Source organism: Oryx dammah, unplaced genomic scaffold, assembly GCF_014754425.2.
Source record: "Oryx dammah isolate SB20612 unplaced genomic scaffold, SCBI_Odam_1.1 HiC_scaffold_2, whole genome shotgun sequence".
Lineage (NCBI taxonomy): Eukaryota > Metazoa > Chordata > Mammalia > Artiodactyla > Bovidae > Oryx > Oryx dammah.
In genome coordinates, this window is record NW_024070186.1 from 197,854,539 (window position 1) to 197,866,823 (window position 12,285).

A 12,285-nucleotide genomic window follows, 5' to 3' on the forward strand; every position below is an offset into this window, starting at 1 on the left:
CGGAGGCTCCTGTGGGCGGGGCGTCGGGAGCTGCTGTGGGCGGGGCAGCGGAGGCTGCTGTGGGCGGGGCGTCGGGAGCTGCTGTGGGCGGGGCAGCGGAGGCTGCTGTGGGCGGGGCACCAGGAGCTCCTGGGGGCGCTGGGGCTCCCGCCTGCAGTCGGGGTCCTGTCTCAGTGTTGGCGCCGCCGATGGGGCAGACACAGGTCGGGGTGAGGCGTCCTTGAACGCGCCTTGTGCCCCGCGGGCGGCCCCCCAGCTGTCACCACCACTGCTGACCCTTCCTGTCAGGAGGGCTCCACCCGTGGGGGTCCAGGGGGCGTGGCGGGGGGGCGCCCAGCCGAGGAGTCGGGGGTGGGGAGGCGAGCAGGATCAGGGAGCTGGGTTCAGAGGATGACGCGGCGTCAGAGAGGCAGCGGGCATGAGGTCGGGAGCCCGGAGTCCCGGCCAGGAAGCACCCTGTGTGCTTACCCCTCTGGGTGGGCGTCGGTGCCCAGTGGCAGAGCCCAAGGCCGACCCCGCCTGGCTGCTCCAGCGGAGAGGCCTGTCGGGGGTCGGGGTCGGCCCCACCTGAGGTGGAGAGGCTGTGCCCAGTGAGGGCCCCGTCCCGTGTGTGATGGACGCCGATGGACAGGCCAGAGTGGCCTGGGGCCTGGGGGAGCGTTTCCTGAGGAGGCAGAGGACGCGTCTGGACCCGCGGGAGCCTCTGGGAGCTGGGAGGGCGGGCTCTGGTGACGGGGGCGGGGCTCCCCGGGGCCGCCCCACCTTCCTGTACTTGTCCACGGACCTTGACTCCCGGGCTGGGCTGGGGTGGGGCGTCCTTGAAGACCGATGGCCCCCTCCCACGAGGCCCTGGGGACGGGATGTTGTGCCTCTCCTGCTCGGCTTCCTTGCTGGGGTTGAGCTGGAGGGCGCTCCAGGGCACAGTTGCCCTGAGAAACCGAGATGAAGCCTTGAGGGCCACACACCCACGTTGCCAGGCTGGGAAGCCTTCAGGTTGCCCTTCCCCATCCCCGAGCTGCCCTTCCCCAGACCTGGGGCTTTTTTTGGACGAGCTGGGTGCCCTCTCAGGAGGGGGGACAGGCCTGCTGCGCTTGCCCACTGGGGCAGCGGCCCCGCCTCATGGGGACTGCAGGGCTGTGTGCTTCCTCCTCCTCTCAGCTCATGCAGTTTCTGCTCCTCGTGTGAAGCCTCCAGGGCCTTTGAAGTCCCTCCTCCACACCAGTTACACTGGAGCTTGTTGAGGGCGGGCAGCCAGGCAGGGGTGTTATTGCATGTCTCCCGGGGCAAGTCTGGTGTCAGCTATGGTGGAGAGCCTCCTCTGGGCCTGGTGCCCCAAACTCAGTGCCAGGCCCTCCCCTGGCCATCTGGGGACCTCTGGGGACCGCTCTCCAGGAAGCATGCTTCCCTTGTGGCTCGGACGGTAAAGCGTCTGCCTACAATGCAGAAGACCTGGGTTCGATCCCTGGGTCGGGAAGTTCCCTGGAGAAGGAAATTGCAACCTATTCTAGTATTCTTGCCTGGAAAATCCCATGGACAGAGGAGCCTGGTAGGCTACAGTCCATGGGGTCGCAAAGAGTCGGACATGACTGAGAGGCTTCACTTCACTTCCAGGAAGCAGCTTGTCCCAACAGTGCTGACCCATCAGAGGTCATGGAGTGCACGGCCTGCCTCTTGTCTAAGCCCAGAGGTTCGGTGCTGGTGGCCCCCCCGCATGCACGCCCGGGGCACTGCGGGCTCCTCTCACTGGTCCTTTCAGGCTTGTTGTTGAATCTGGGCTGTCGCTGTCTCCTCAGAGAGGCTTTTAATCTCTGCCTTTGATTGTCCCATCTTTAGCTTATTTTGTGTTGTTTATTTCACTTCTCTCTTCTCTTTCCTTGTTAAAGAGAAAATGAGAAATGGCAGTGCCCAGGGACCTGAGGGCAGGAGCGTGCGAGCCTCTGTTTTCGCTCCCAACTAGGTCCAGAGGGCCCTGCAGCCCCCGAGGACACGGGCTGGTGCAGGGTGGCGACCCGGGGCCTGATGCCTGTGGGCCAGTCTCAGGGAGTGGATCGCTCAGGAAATGCTTGCGTTTGGTTACAGGGGGCTTTCTGGTCTGATGTAAACCCCCCAGGGGTGGAGGAGTAAGAGGCTGGAGCGGGGGCAGTGACCAGAGCACATACTGAGGCTGGGAGGCCACAGTCAGCCCGCCCTCCCACTCCAGTGCCAAAGGCCTTGGTCCTGCCTGTGCGTTGCTGCTGTGAGAGGGCGGGCTCCTCTGGGTCTGGGCAGCGAGCAGCCTGTGTCCAGGGGCCCTGACTGCACCCCAGGGCCTCCGTCTAGGACGGTTCCTGCTCCTGTTCTCCCAGCCCCAGCTCCCTGACCTGCTGTTCTCCGGCCCAAAGTCAGCTCACTAGGCAAGAAGAGACGTTTAAAAAAAAATAAGCATCTTTAGGTAATTGCAGATGGCAGCACAAAGACAGTTTGACTTTTTGTTAATAATTTGTTAATAATTCATGCCAATTAGTATGTGTGAGTACCATTCATGTTTTTTTCTTTAAATGCAATTAATATCCCAAGGAAAGACGTTCCCCACTGTAGCTGGGCCTTTGACGTGCCTCGCCCTGATCAGCTTGGGCGGGCTGTGGCTGAAGGGGAGGTTTTGGTTCTGACTGACCTCGGGGACTGGGCTGGACACCTGTGCTCGGGTCCTCGGCCCGCCTCCCAGGGCTCTTCCTGGAAGCGCCGCGTCCAGACGGGGGGTGAGCACGGGCGGCCTGGCAACCCCCTCTGCCTCCTGCCGCCTTCCTCCTCCGCTCCGTCTCCAAGTGGGCACAGTGGTCCAGGCTGTGAGCGCCCACGCTTTGCGTGCCGCCCAGTGATACGTGCTCTACAGCCGCCTCTGTTGCCCATGGACAGCACAGCCAGGCAGGTTCCAGGGGCTCGCAGGCCTCCGGGGCTTTCCCTGCCCGGGAGCAGCAGCGGCGCTCGCTCTTGAGTCTTGGGGCTCGAGCACAGATCACACAGGTGGTGGGGGGTGGTTCGTAGCCCTGCCGGCGGTGCCCACCCCCACAGACCTTGCTGACGCTTCGTCATTGTCGACTGCAACGCTCAGGCCAGTGAGTCACTGGGAGGGGGGTGAGCCTCCATTGTTCACCACTCGCACCATCGCCCGCCTGCGCCCCCCACCCGAACATCTAGCCTCATCACAGTCCTCCAGCGGAGCCAGCTGCCTTTCCGTAAATTATTAAAAGCACCTCCTGGTTCTGACCGGTGGTGAGTCATTTCACGTTCTGGATCTGTCCTGCTGTGACTGAAAAAACGTCTGTCCTAGGTGGGCGTGTCCTTAGGGCCCATTGGTGGAGGAGACCACGGAGACTGTGAGGAGCGGGCCTCCCCAGCCCTGGGCTCCTGCCCTGAGCCTCAGCGCCTGCTGAGAAGCGCTGCTTTCTCAGGAGCCTGGCCTGGAGGTGTGAATCCACGTGTGCAGGCCCACGCCGCTTAGGCTCATGTAGGTCGAGCCAGATGGTGATTGAACCTGTGGCCTTGCGAGGTCCCTGCATCTCTGAGAGCCAGGCTGTGACGACAGGGCAGAGGGCCAGGGTCCTGCTGGCCGGGCCTGGCGGAGCGCCCCCCATCTCTGCATGAGCGAAGCTGGAGCCGCTCTCATGGGGCCTGCGTGGCTCCCATAGCAGTCACAGCACGATCTTGGGTCATTTTCTTTCTCTGCACTCTCTTAGCCGTCCTCCCATCCTCTGCCCCAGGTGAGGCCTGGCGTTCGCTCACCAGGTTTCGGGTGGGCCTCCCGTTGGATTCCAGCTGGCAGATGGGTTCCCCTGGGAGGCGGCGGCTCCCTTCGGGTCTGTGCTGTGAGAGCTCTCTTCTCTTAGCAAATGTACCGACTCAAGAAATGGCCTTCCAGGGTGAAACGCAGCCTGGACACGTTCTCCAGCGGGGCTTCTTTTTATCCGAGGCAATGGTGTGTCCCAGCTCAGGTCAGCAGCTGGCTGAGCCATTGCTGACAGCCTGTGGCCTTTTGCACCTGGCGTGGCCCCCAGGCTGAGGTGGAATCGACAAGGAGGTCGTTCCAGACCCTCCCAGGATGCAGCACCCCACCCCCGCGACCTGAGACCTTCCTGGGTGCTCGATGGGTCCAGGCCAAGCAGCCCAGGCCCTTCAGCCGGGGTCCCCTCTGATCTCCGTGTCCTCTCGTCTCCAGGAGGCCTGGGGCCCTGCCCAGTGGGCCTCCGGAGGGAAGGCAATGGCCTGGACCTCTGCAATGAGGGCCCTCGGGGGGCAGCTCTGGAAGCCTGGCCCTCAGCCCCATCGTGACCGTCTGTGGGGCTGGCCAGAGGCCGGGCTCCTTTGCTGAGACGTGTGTGACCCCTCAGGCTGGTGCTCACCAGTGGCCAGGGTAGTTAGACTTGCTTTTGGGGGAGGGGGAGCACGTCCTCGCCCCCACGCCGGTTATTGCTTTGCGGGGTTGGGTACCACGCCTGGGCCCCAGCGGCGCATCCTCTCGAATTAAACTGAAGTTCACAGGCTCTGTCTAAAGGTCGTGCCATACTAGCGAGCTCACCTTGAGGACCATTAGTGTCCAGTCTCCTCGCAGAGAGGGAGGCGGGTGTCACCAGTGGGTCCAGGGCGGGGTAGCGCTCTGCTGGGGTGATGATGCCTGCGGGGTGCCTGCCCAGCACCCGCGGACCCAGAGATGCCAGGCTGGCTGCAGGGAGCAGGCCTGGTCTCTCGTCCTTCTTCCTGTTCGGGCCTCAGCCCTGGGGGCCGGTCGGTTTGCTGGGTCCTCAGGAGCCCCTCCTCCTTGCCCCCCACGCACCCCGGGGGCTCTGGCTTCCCAGCCTCCCCACGCTCCTGTCTCTGCCCTTCCTCTGGCTTGTGCTGTGTCCTGGACGCTCCCAGGCCGTGCTCGGGGCCCACATCTCTGGGATCCTGCACGTTGCTGCCTGCTGGTCAGTGTTTGTTCCTGGGGAGGCTCAGTCCCACCCAGGCCCTCCGTCTGTGACAGAAGCACCCTCTCCGGCTCTGGTGGGAGGAGGCGTGGAGGGCAGGGCCGCCCCCAGGTTCTGGGCACGGGGGTGTGTGCACCTGGTGGCCCGCTCCCTGTCCTGGGGTGGAGTGCGGGTCGAGGCGGGAGCAGGTCTCCAGGGACTGGCTTGGAGCTGGAGTTGCAGGCAGTCCCTGCCAGACAGCCCGGCCTCCTGGGATCCTGTCCCTCCCCAGGTACTTCCAGAAAGGTCTGTCCTGGCCCTGTTCTCCCCCTACCTCCCTGGAGCGCCAGGCGCCTCTTCCAGAAGGGGGCAGTGTGTTGTTGCTTCAGAGTCGCCCCCAGCAGAGACTTTGCTGTCAGCGACTGAGGCCAGGACTGGGGGCCCCTTGCCCGCTCCCTGTGTGCGGGTCCCGTGCTCTGTGCCTCGGCCCCCCACCCCCGGGTCTGCTGCGTGCTGCTCCTCCTCTGTCGGGACCTCCCCCCTCCCCTGGAGCCGCCTCTGACCAACCCTGCTGCAGAAGAGACGGTGCTTGCTGGCGGAGGCCGCTGCGGGAGGCGTGCTGAGCTGCCCGAAGGCCTTCGCCTCGGCCAGCCTGGGGGCTTTGCGGGTGCTGTCCCCGGGGTCTTCCCCAGGGATGGAGCTGAGCGGGAGGGTGAGTCCGGCCCTGGCCGTTTCATCAGACCCCGAGGCGAGGCTGGCTTGCAAGACCCAGCGCCCTCTGGTAGCATGGACTTCCCTGGTGGTCCCCTGGTTGAGAATCAGCTTGCTGTGCAGGAAACACAGGTTCTATCCTGGTCTGGGGAGATCTCACAGGCCGTGGAGCCGCTCATCCCGGAGCCGCGGCTGCTGAGCCCTTGCTCCCTGGAGCCCGTACCGCCGTGAGGAGAGAAGCCTCCAAGTGAGAAGCCCGCACACAGCAAAGAAGGCCCGGCCCAGCCAAAAATAAAAAATAAAAGTTTTTAAAACTTAAAAAAATCCAAATGGAACTAGGACAAATAGCTTTCCTCTGATCACACTGTGATGAAATTTGAATTTAAAAGCACAACCGAAAAAAGAAATAGCACCTAATTCTTGAAAGAAAAAAAGCAATAGAACAAGAGAGTCGGTCTTCATTCTTGGGTCTAAAATGGAGAAAATAGTCTTAATGGGAAGTCCTCCCTCCAGAGCTTGTGGGAAACAGCCAGACCAGCGCTGAGAAGAAAAGCCACAGGTTTAAATATTTATGTCATTGAACAAGGAGTGAATATGTATGGATTAAACACCCAATCCAAGAACTTGGAAAAAGAAGACAGAATTAACCTTAGTAAAGAAGTACGAATTTGTAAAGATCAAAGCAGAAGTTAATGAGAAAGTGAAAAATGGTAGAAATAACAAATAAATCCAAATGCCTATGCTTTGAAAACAAACCAGTAAAACATATTAATTATTCACAATCCTAGTAAAAAATTAATAGAAACCATCACCACCCAAACTAAGAAATAAGAGTAGTTAGCTTGGAGCTGCTGACTGGGCTGGGGTGGGCGAGGAGAGCATGTCCTGGGCGCCTAAGGCTCTGGTCTGACCTGGATGAGGCTCCCCGCGTGCAGCCGCACAGAGCCCTGGAGCTGGACACACAGGGTGATGAGCACTGCCCTGCACGCGAGCCTCCCTCCAGCCGTGAGGACAGCTGGAAGCACGCGTGAGAGCGAGCCCTGGAGAGAGAATCACGAGGTCTGGGAGTCCTGTAAGTAGTTAGGGATTATGTCACAACTCTGTTTAAAGTGAAGACCTGAAAGAGATGAATCATTTTCTATGAAAATATAACCCATGAATACTGACTCCAGAAGAGAGAAATTTCAAACAGACCAGTTACTACCAACTTGTAAAAAAAAAAAACCCCGCCACCTCTGTGGCCCCCGCCAGCAAACAGGAAGACACAGAAAGGCATGAGTCTGAGTGTGAGCCCCAGGGAAATCCCGCTGCAGCTCCAGTGCCATCCACACCGCCCAGGCTGCCCGGGCACAGGGCAGGGAAGCGCGGGTCCTACAGCCCCCAGCTCCGCAGGGGCCCGCCTGTGCCGCATGCGTCCACACGTGTCGGGACGGGGCGTGCGCAGGCGCTCGGAGGTGCCGCGTGCGTCCAGGCCTGTCGGGAGGGAACGTGCGCAGGCGCTCGGAGGTGCCGTGTGCATCCACGCGTGTCGGGAGGGGACTTGCGCAGGGCTTCTCCAGGACAGGCTGCCACTCCCATCCTGGGCTGTCAGCTCACCGGACGTCTGCTCCGTATTTGCTAAAAACCCGCCTGACGAAGTCCAACAGTCAGTCTTAAGATCCCGTGATAACATACGGGTGATTTCTCAGCACGAATGTGTTCATTTCAAGCGAAGACCGACACACTCGCTGTAAATAGGAAGATGCTAGATTAGTTCCACCGAGGCCACAAAGTGGTCAGCAGTGTCTGGTATTAGAACCGTAGCCTGGTGTTCTGGAGATTGCAGTGGTCACTGTTGGGCAGGAAGAGACGCAGGACCGGTGCTGGCGAGGAGCAGGGACGCGGCCGGGGCGAGACGGTCGGCCAGCAGGCCTCACAGCCCACATGAGACCCCACGGGGCGGTGGGCGGCAGAGCCAGCCCACAGGAGCTTGACGGAGCCTGTGTGTAGAGATGACAAGTCAGACGAGGAGGAGGACCCTCCCTCCTACCCCAGCAGCAGTCAGACGTGGGTCCTGACAGACAGGCCGGCTGAGCCCTGGGACGTGCCCCAGGTTCCTGAAAGCAGGCGGTCTGGGTTCTTTTCTTAAATTAAGGGGTGGGCGGAGCAGGAGAGAGAGGGCCCAGGATTCTTGGGGACCTGAAGCTGACCGGGTTACAGACAGGAAGCCGCGCTCCCTGGAGGGCGAGGACGGCTGGGCCCCGCCCTGAAGCCCAGCAGGACCCGTGGGGCCTTCCTGGTCCCCACCTCTCGTCTGTGAAAGACCTTTAGCTCCCAAGCTGTCCCCCAGTTCTAAAGAGCAAGTTTAATCAGAAAAGCAAGAAAACGCAGAAACAGGGAACCAGTCAAGCAGGACGGAATAGTAACGAGTTCAGCTCTAGCACGAAGTGCAGGGCCTTCAGCTCCTCCTCGAGGCAGTGGGCAACTTCCTGGCCCGAGTGCTTGAGAGTCTTGCAGACACTGAGACCCCTGCTAGCTCGAAGGCGTTTACTAGGTGCTGGCCCCCTGCAGGTGGGCCCAAGGCCAGTTGGATGTAGAAGGTTGATGGTGTTGATGCCAAAATACCCCCCAGCTACTTCCTCACAGCAGAGCAGAAGAATGCCCGCAGGCCGCTCAGACACCCTCAGCCCTCGCTGCGATCCCTGAAAGCCGCTGGCGGTTCGGGGCCTTTGGCTTGAGCAGCCCGCCTCCACTTGGGTCACTGCAGCCTGTGAGCGACTGACGGCCGCGCGTTGTGCGGTGACGACGTCAGATGGGACTGCAGGCGGACTTGCGGCTCTGGGACTCAGCCTGGAGGGTCGGCTCATGCCCGGGGATCTGTGCGTCTGAGCTGCCGGACGGGAAGCAGGTCAGACATTGGTTGGCAGGAGGGTGGCCGTCAGGGGCGGTTCCGGGAGCCATGACGGTGAACTGGGCACTCTCTGTGTGCGTATCTGGAAATGCCTCTAAGTGTACTACGTGAAAAAAATTAACGTACAGAACAAGGTTAGAATACTTGCAGAATAATGTTTTTATAAACAATAAATACATTTTAAAGAAGGGAAGAACGTCAGCCTCGTAACTGGTAAATGTGTGAGCCGAGCCTGGGGGCTGCAGGCTGGGAGAGGAGCCGGGCAAAGCTGGAGGGAGGCTTCTCCACTGCACCCGTCTGAATGCGATTCCTGAGGCTGCAAAGCACCCGCGGGTGCCAGGACGAGGTGTGCAGTCCTCTGGCAGGGCCTGGCACCAGGGCTGTGTGGGTCTCCAGGAGAGACCACCACCGTGCGCTTCTGCCAGATCAGCCTGCATGGAACAGGGACCAACCCGGACCAACTGCCAGGCCCACGTTCCCCCATGGGAGACCCTTCCAGCTCCAGGGAAGTCCGTGTCCGCTGTTTGATCGTGACCGTGAAGGTGGACACAGTCGGGGGGTGCTCCTGGGTGACCACCACCAGCAGCCAGGTAGGAGGTGTGGATGGCACTAGAGAGGAGGGACTGGACACTCGGGGCCAGCAGTGCATGGACAGCTTGGTTCCCAGGAGGAGCTTTGTCCAAGGCTCCAGCTTCTGAGCAGGGGTCTGGGGGTCTCTGGACACGGTGGACGCCACTGCTCCTGAACACGTCCGGGTTCTCCTCTCCCTGTGACGCCACGTGGCGCAGCCATCGTTGGTGCCGGCTAGTGAATCTGGCCATTGCCCTGACGAAGGGGCCACGCCGGGGTGGGGGGCGTGCAGCTAGCGTGGCAGGTGCTGGGCCGTGTCCTTTAGTGCCAGGAGAGGCGGAGGAGTTGGGTGTGGGCCTGCGTGTAACTCAGTTCCGCCGAAGCTGTTCTGGGAGCTGGTCCCCAGGGTGCTTGCTCTTGGTCTGTACTCCAGCAGGCAGGCTCAGGTCCCCCGGGCCCGCTGGCCCATTTAGGGGCGGGGTCTCCTCCAGGGACCTGATGGCTGATCGGGGCGTCACATGACTGGGTGTCTGGGGCCCAGGAATCCCTCAAGTCAGGTCACCCGAGGAGGCCCTCGCAGGACTGGCCTGGAGGGCTTAGTTCAAGAGGCCGGACAGCAGGTGTCAGCCCAGCCACAGCCCCCGCGTCGGAGACGCCGCGTCACTCCCAGCCGGGGCCTGCAGCTGGCGTGGACCCCACGAGGAGCCTTCCCGGCATCCCCGTCCCCTCAGGGGCTCAGTGGGGAACTAAACGGGGTTAAGGTCCTCCCTGGGCATCAGCAGGAGTTAGGGTTAGGGTTAGCAGGAGTCCCCAGGTGGGGCAGCAGGCCAAGAAGGGAGAAGGCCGATGGCCAGTGCCGGCCAGGAACAGCCGAGCTGGGTGACAGTGACGTGCACGCGGGGGACCGGGCTGGCTGGGGTCCAGGATGGCAGGCCCTGGGGGTGGGCTGGGGAGGCCGGTGGCCAGCGTGGGGACAGTGCTCCTGCGCCCGCGGCCGGCCGCCTGGCCTGGGGTGTCCTTCTGCCTGCTGTGTCCCATTGGGGCCCTCAGAGCCCAGGGCAGCTCTGACCAAGTGCACTGCTCACGGCTGGGGTCCGCCCCGTCCCTGTCCCCCTCGGGTCAGCGGCCGGGTCTCCTCCCTGCTCTTCTCCAGCCTCATCTTACCCCCCACCCCCACCACGTGTTACAGCAGCTCACTTCCTCGTTGCCTTCCGCACAATCCTGTCGAGGATTCTGACGCCCAAAATAAATAATGGATCAGGACTTTAGGACCGATCAGAGCGCTGCCGCGCTGAAATGCGCTCTTTCTGGCTGCTGGGTCCCCTTGCCTCAGATTCTGAGGTTTCCCCTCAACGTGACTGTGTCTCCCTCCATGGCTGTTGTGGAGACAAGAACTCAAACACCGGAGCTGTGCTTGCGGGAGGCCTGGCGGCAGACGGAGGCTCAGAGAGGAGGGCCTTCTAACCTGCCCCCCAGGGAAGTGCCTGCGCCCCTGGGCTCCTGGGGCTCAGAGAGGAGGGCCTTCTAACCTGCCCCCACAGGGAAGTGCCTGCGCCCCCGGGCTCCTGGGGCCCGTGGTCCAGGCTGACCTCTCGCCCCGTGTCTTCCGGGCCCCTGATCCAGGCTGACCTCTCACCCCGTGTCTCCCGGCCTGTGGTCTAGGCTGACCTCTCGCCCGTGTCTCCTCACAGCTGGAGATGGAGCTGAAGATACTGAAATCGCAGGCGGGCCCGGCTGAGCAGAGCTTCCTGTTCTCCAGGGAGGAGGTGAGCTCGCTCAGGTGCGTCTTGCCCTGCCCTGCCCTGTGCCTGCCCCCGTGCCCGGCCCCCCGGTCCCCCCACCTCTGGGCCTCCCTGTGCTGTCTTCACAAGTTTCCCCTCTCCGCCCCCGTACTGGGTTGGCCGTTGCTCAGCGGCCTCCTCCTGCCCCGAGCCTGGCAGACAGCAGGATGCCCCGTGTGGCACTCTCTGCAGGGACCTGACTCTGCTTCACCTGCGGGCGTGCGCGCGTGACGACAGGAGGTGTCTCCTGCCTCCCCTGCCTCAGAGGAGGGCACAGCTGCAGAGGGACGTGGGCCCTCGGCCCCCACCTGCGACCCGGGCAGAAGCAGAACCCGCCCCCGCGGGCCTGGGCCTGGTGAACCAAGGCGAGGGTGAAGCTGCCCCTGGACCCTGGTGCCCCCCGGCTGAGGGCTCGGTCTGGAGGGGAGCTGGTGTGGGAGCCCGGCGTTTGATCACGGAGGCTTTTGCAGCCCCACGCCCCTCCCGACCAGGGCCGCTCCGTTGGGAGGAAGCCCACTCACCGGTCAGGAGGCCTCCTCGGCCTGCCTGCAGACACCCCCGGGAACACAGCTCCTGCAGCCGCATTTGGGCCCCGGGCCTGCTGCCCACTGCAAGAACCGGGGGGCGTCCCAGCCGGGGCTGTGCCCAGCTGCCACTCCTGCACTGACCTTGGGGCGGGTGGGAGGGGCGGCCTCCCCCAGAGCAGAGCCTCGGGCCCGGGGTCCTGGCCTGCCCCGCGCTGCTGTCCGGAGGACCGAGGGCCGTCTGCTGTCCGGGGTCCTGAAACGTCACAGCCGCGCTGCCGTGTTTCTGGTGGCCTTTCAGCGTGGCTTCTCTCGCTCTCCAGCTCCTGGAAAGTCCCTTAGTGACTCATCGGTCATTTTTCCTCTTCCGTTTTCTCCGTTGTTTCTTTCTGAAGCTGTTGCTTAGATGTTGAACTTTCTGGATGCTTTCTGTTACAAAAACACTTTTGATGCTATTTTCTATCATTGGGCTTTACTTTCTGTAAAATGTTCTCAAGTTATCAGCCCGTTCGTTCTTTATTTCTGCTGTTATACTCTTAATTTCCTGAGAAAAATGTTTTTGTAGCGTTGTTGTTCTTTGAGTATTCCCTCATGAGCTCTTTGACGTCATGATGGGGCTTTCTGAAGTTTCCTTCAGTCCAGACCCCCTTCTCTTTATGCTGCTTTCTCCGTCAGCGTGGTGGTTTGGGGGAAGGCCTCCTGCTGATGCTGTGCCTGCGGTCCTGGCAGTCCTGGTGGTCCGCTCACAAGGAGGGGGCACCGACCCCCCCTGGGCCTGCCTGGGCCTGACGGTCTCTGAGGGTGGCTTCTCTCGGTCTACCGTGGCCGTTTCACGGGGAGCCCTCGTGTCTTCGGGGAAGAGCCCTGTCTGGAGGTGGGCTGCCGGC

General features: G+C 62.0%; 1 protein-coding gene across 2 annotated transcripts in view; it reads left to right on the forward strand.

The window, feature by feature from the left end:
- Positions 1 to 12,285, forward strand: part of MAD1L1 (mitotic arrest deficient 1 like 1) — a 241,682-nt gene that overhangs the window by 153,481 nt on the left and 75,916 nt on the right. For both annotated transcript variants that reach the window (XM_040267386.1, XM_040267396.1), the window contains one exon: positions 10,785 to 10,873. In XM_040267386.1, the coding sequence (XP_040123320.1) occupies positions 10,785 to 10,873 (89 nt within the window). The remainder of the gene's footprint in view (positions 1 to 10,784; positions 10,874 to 12,285) is intronic.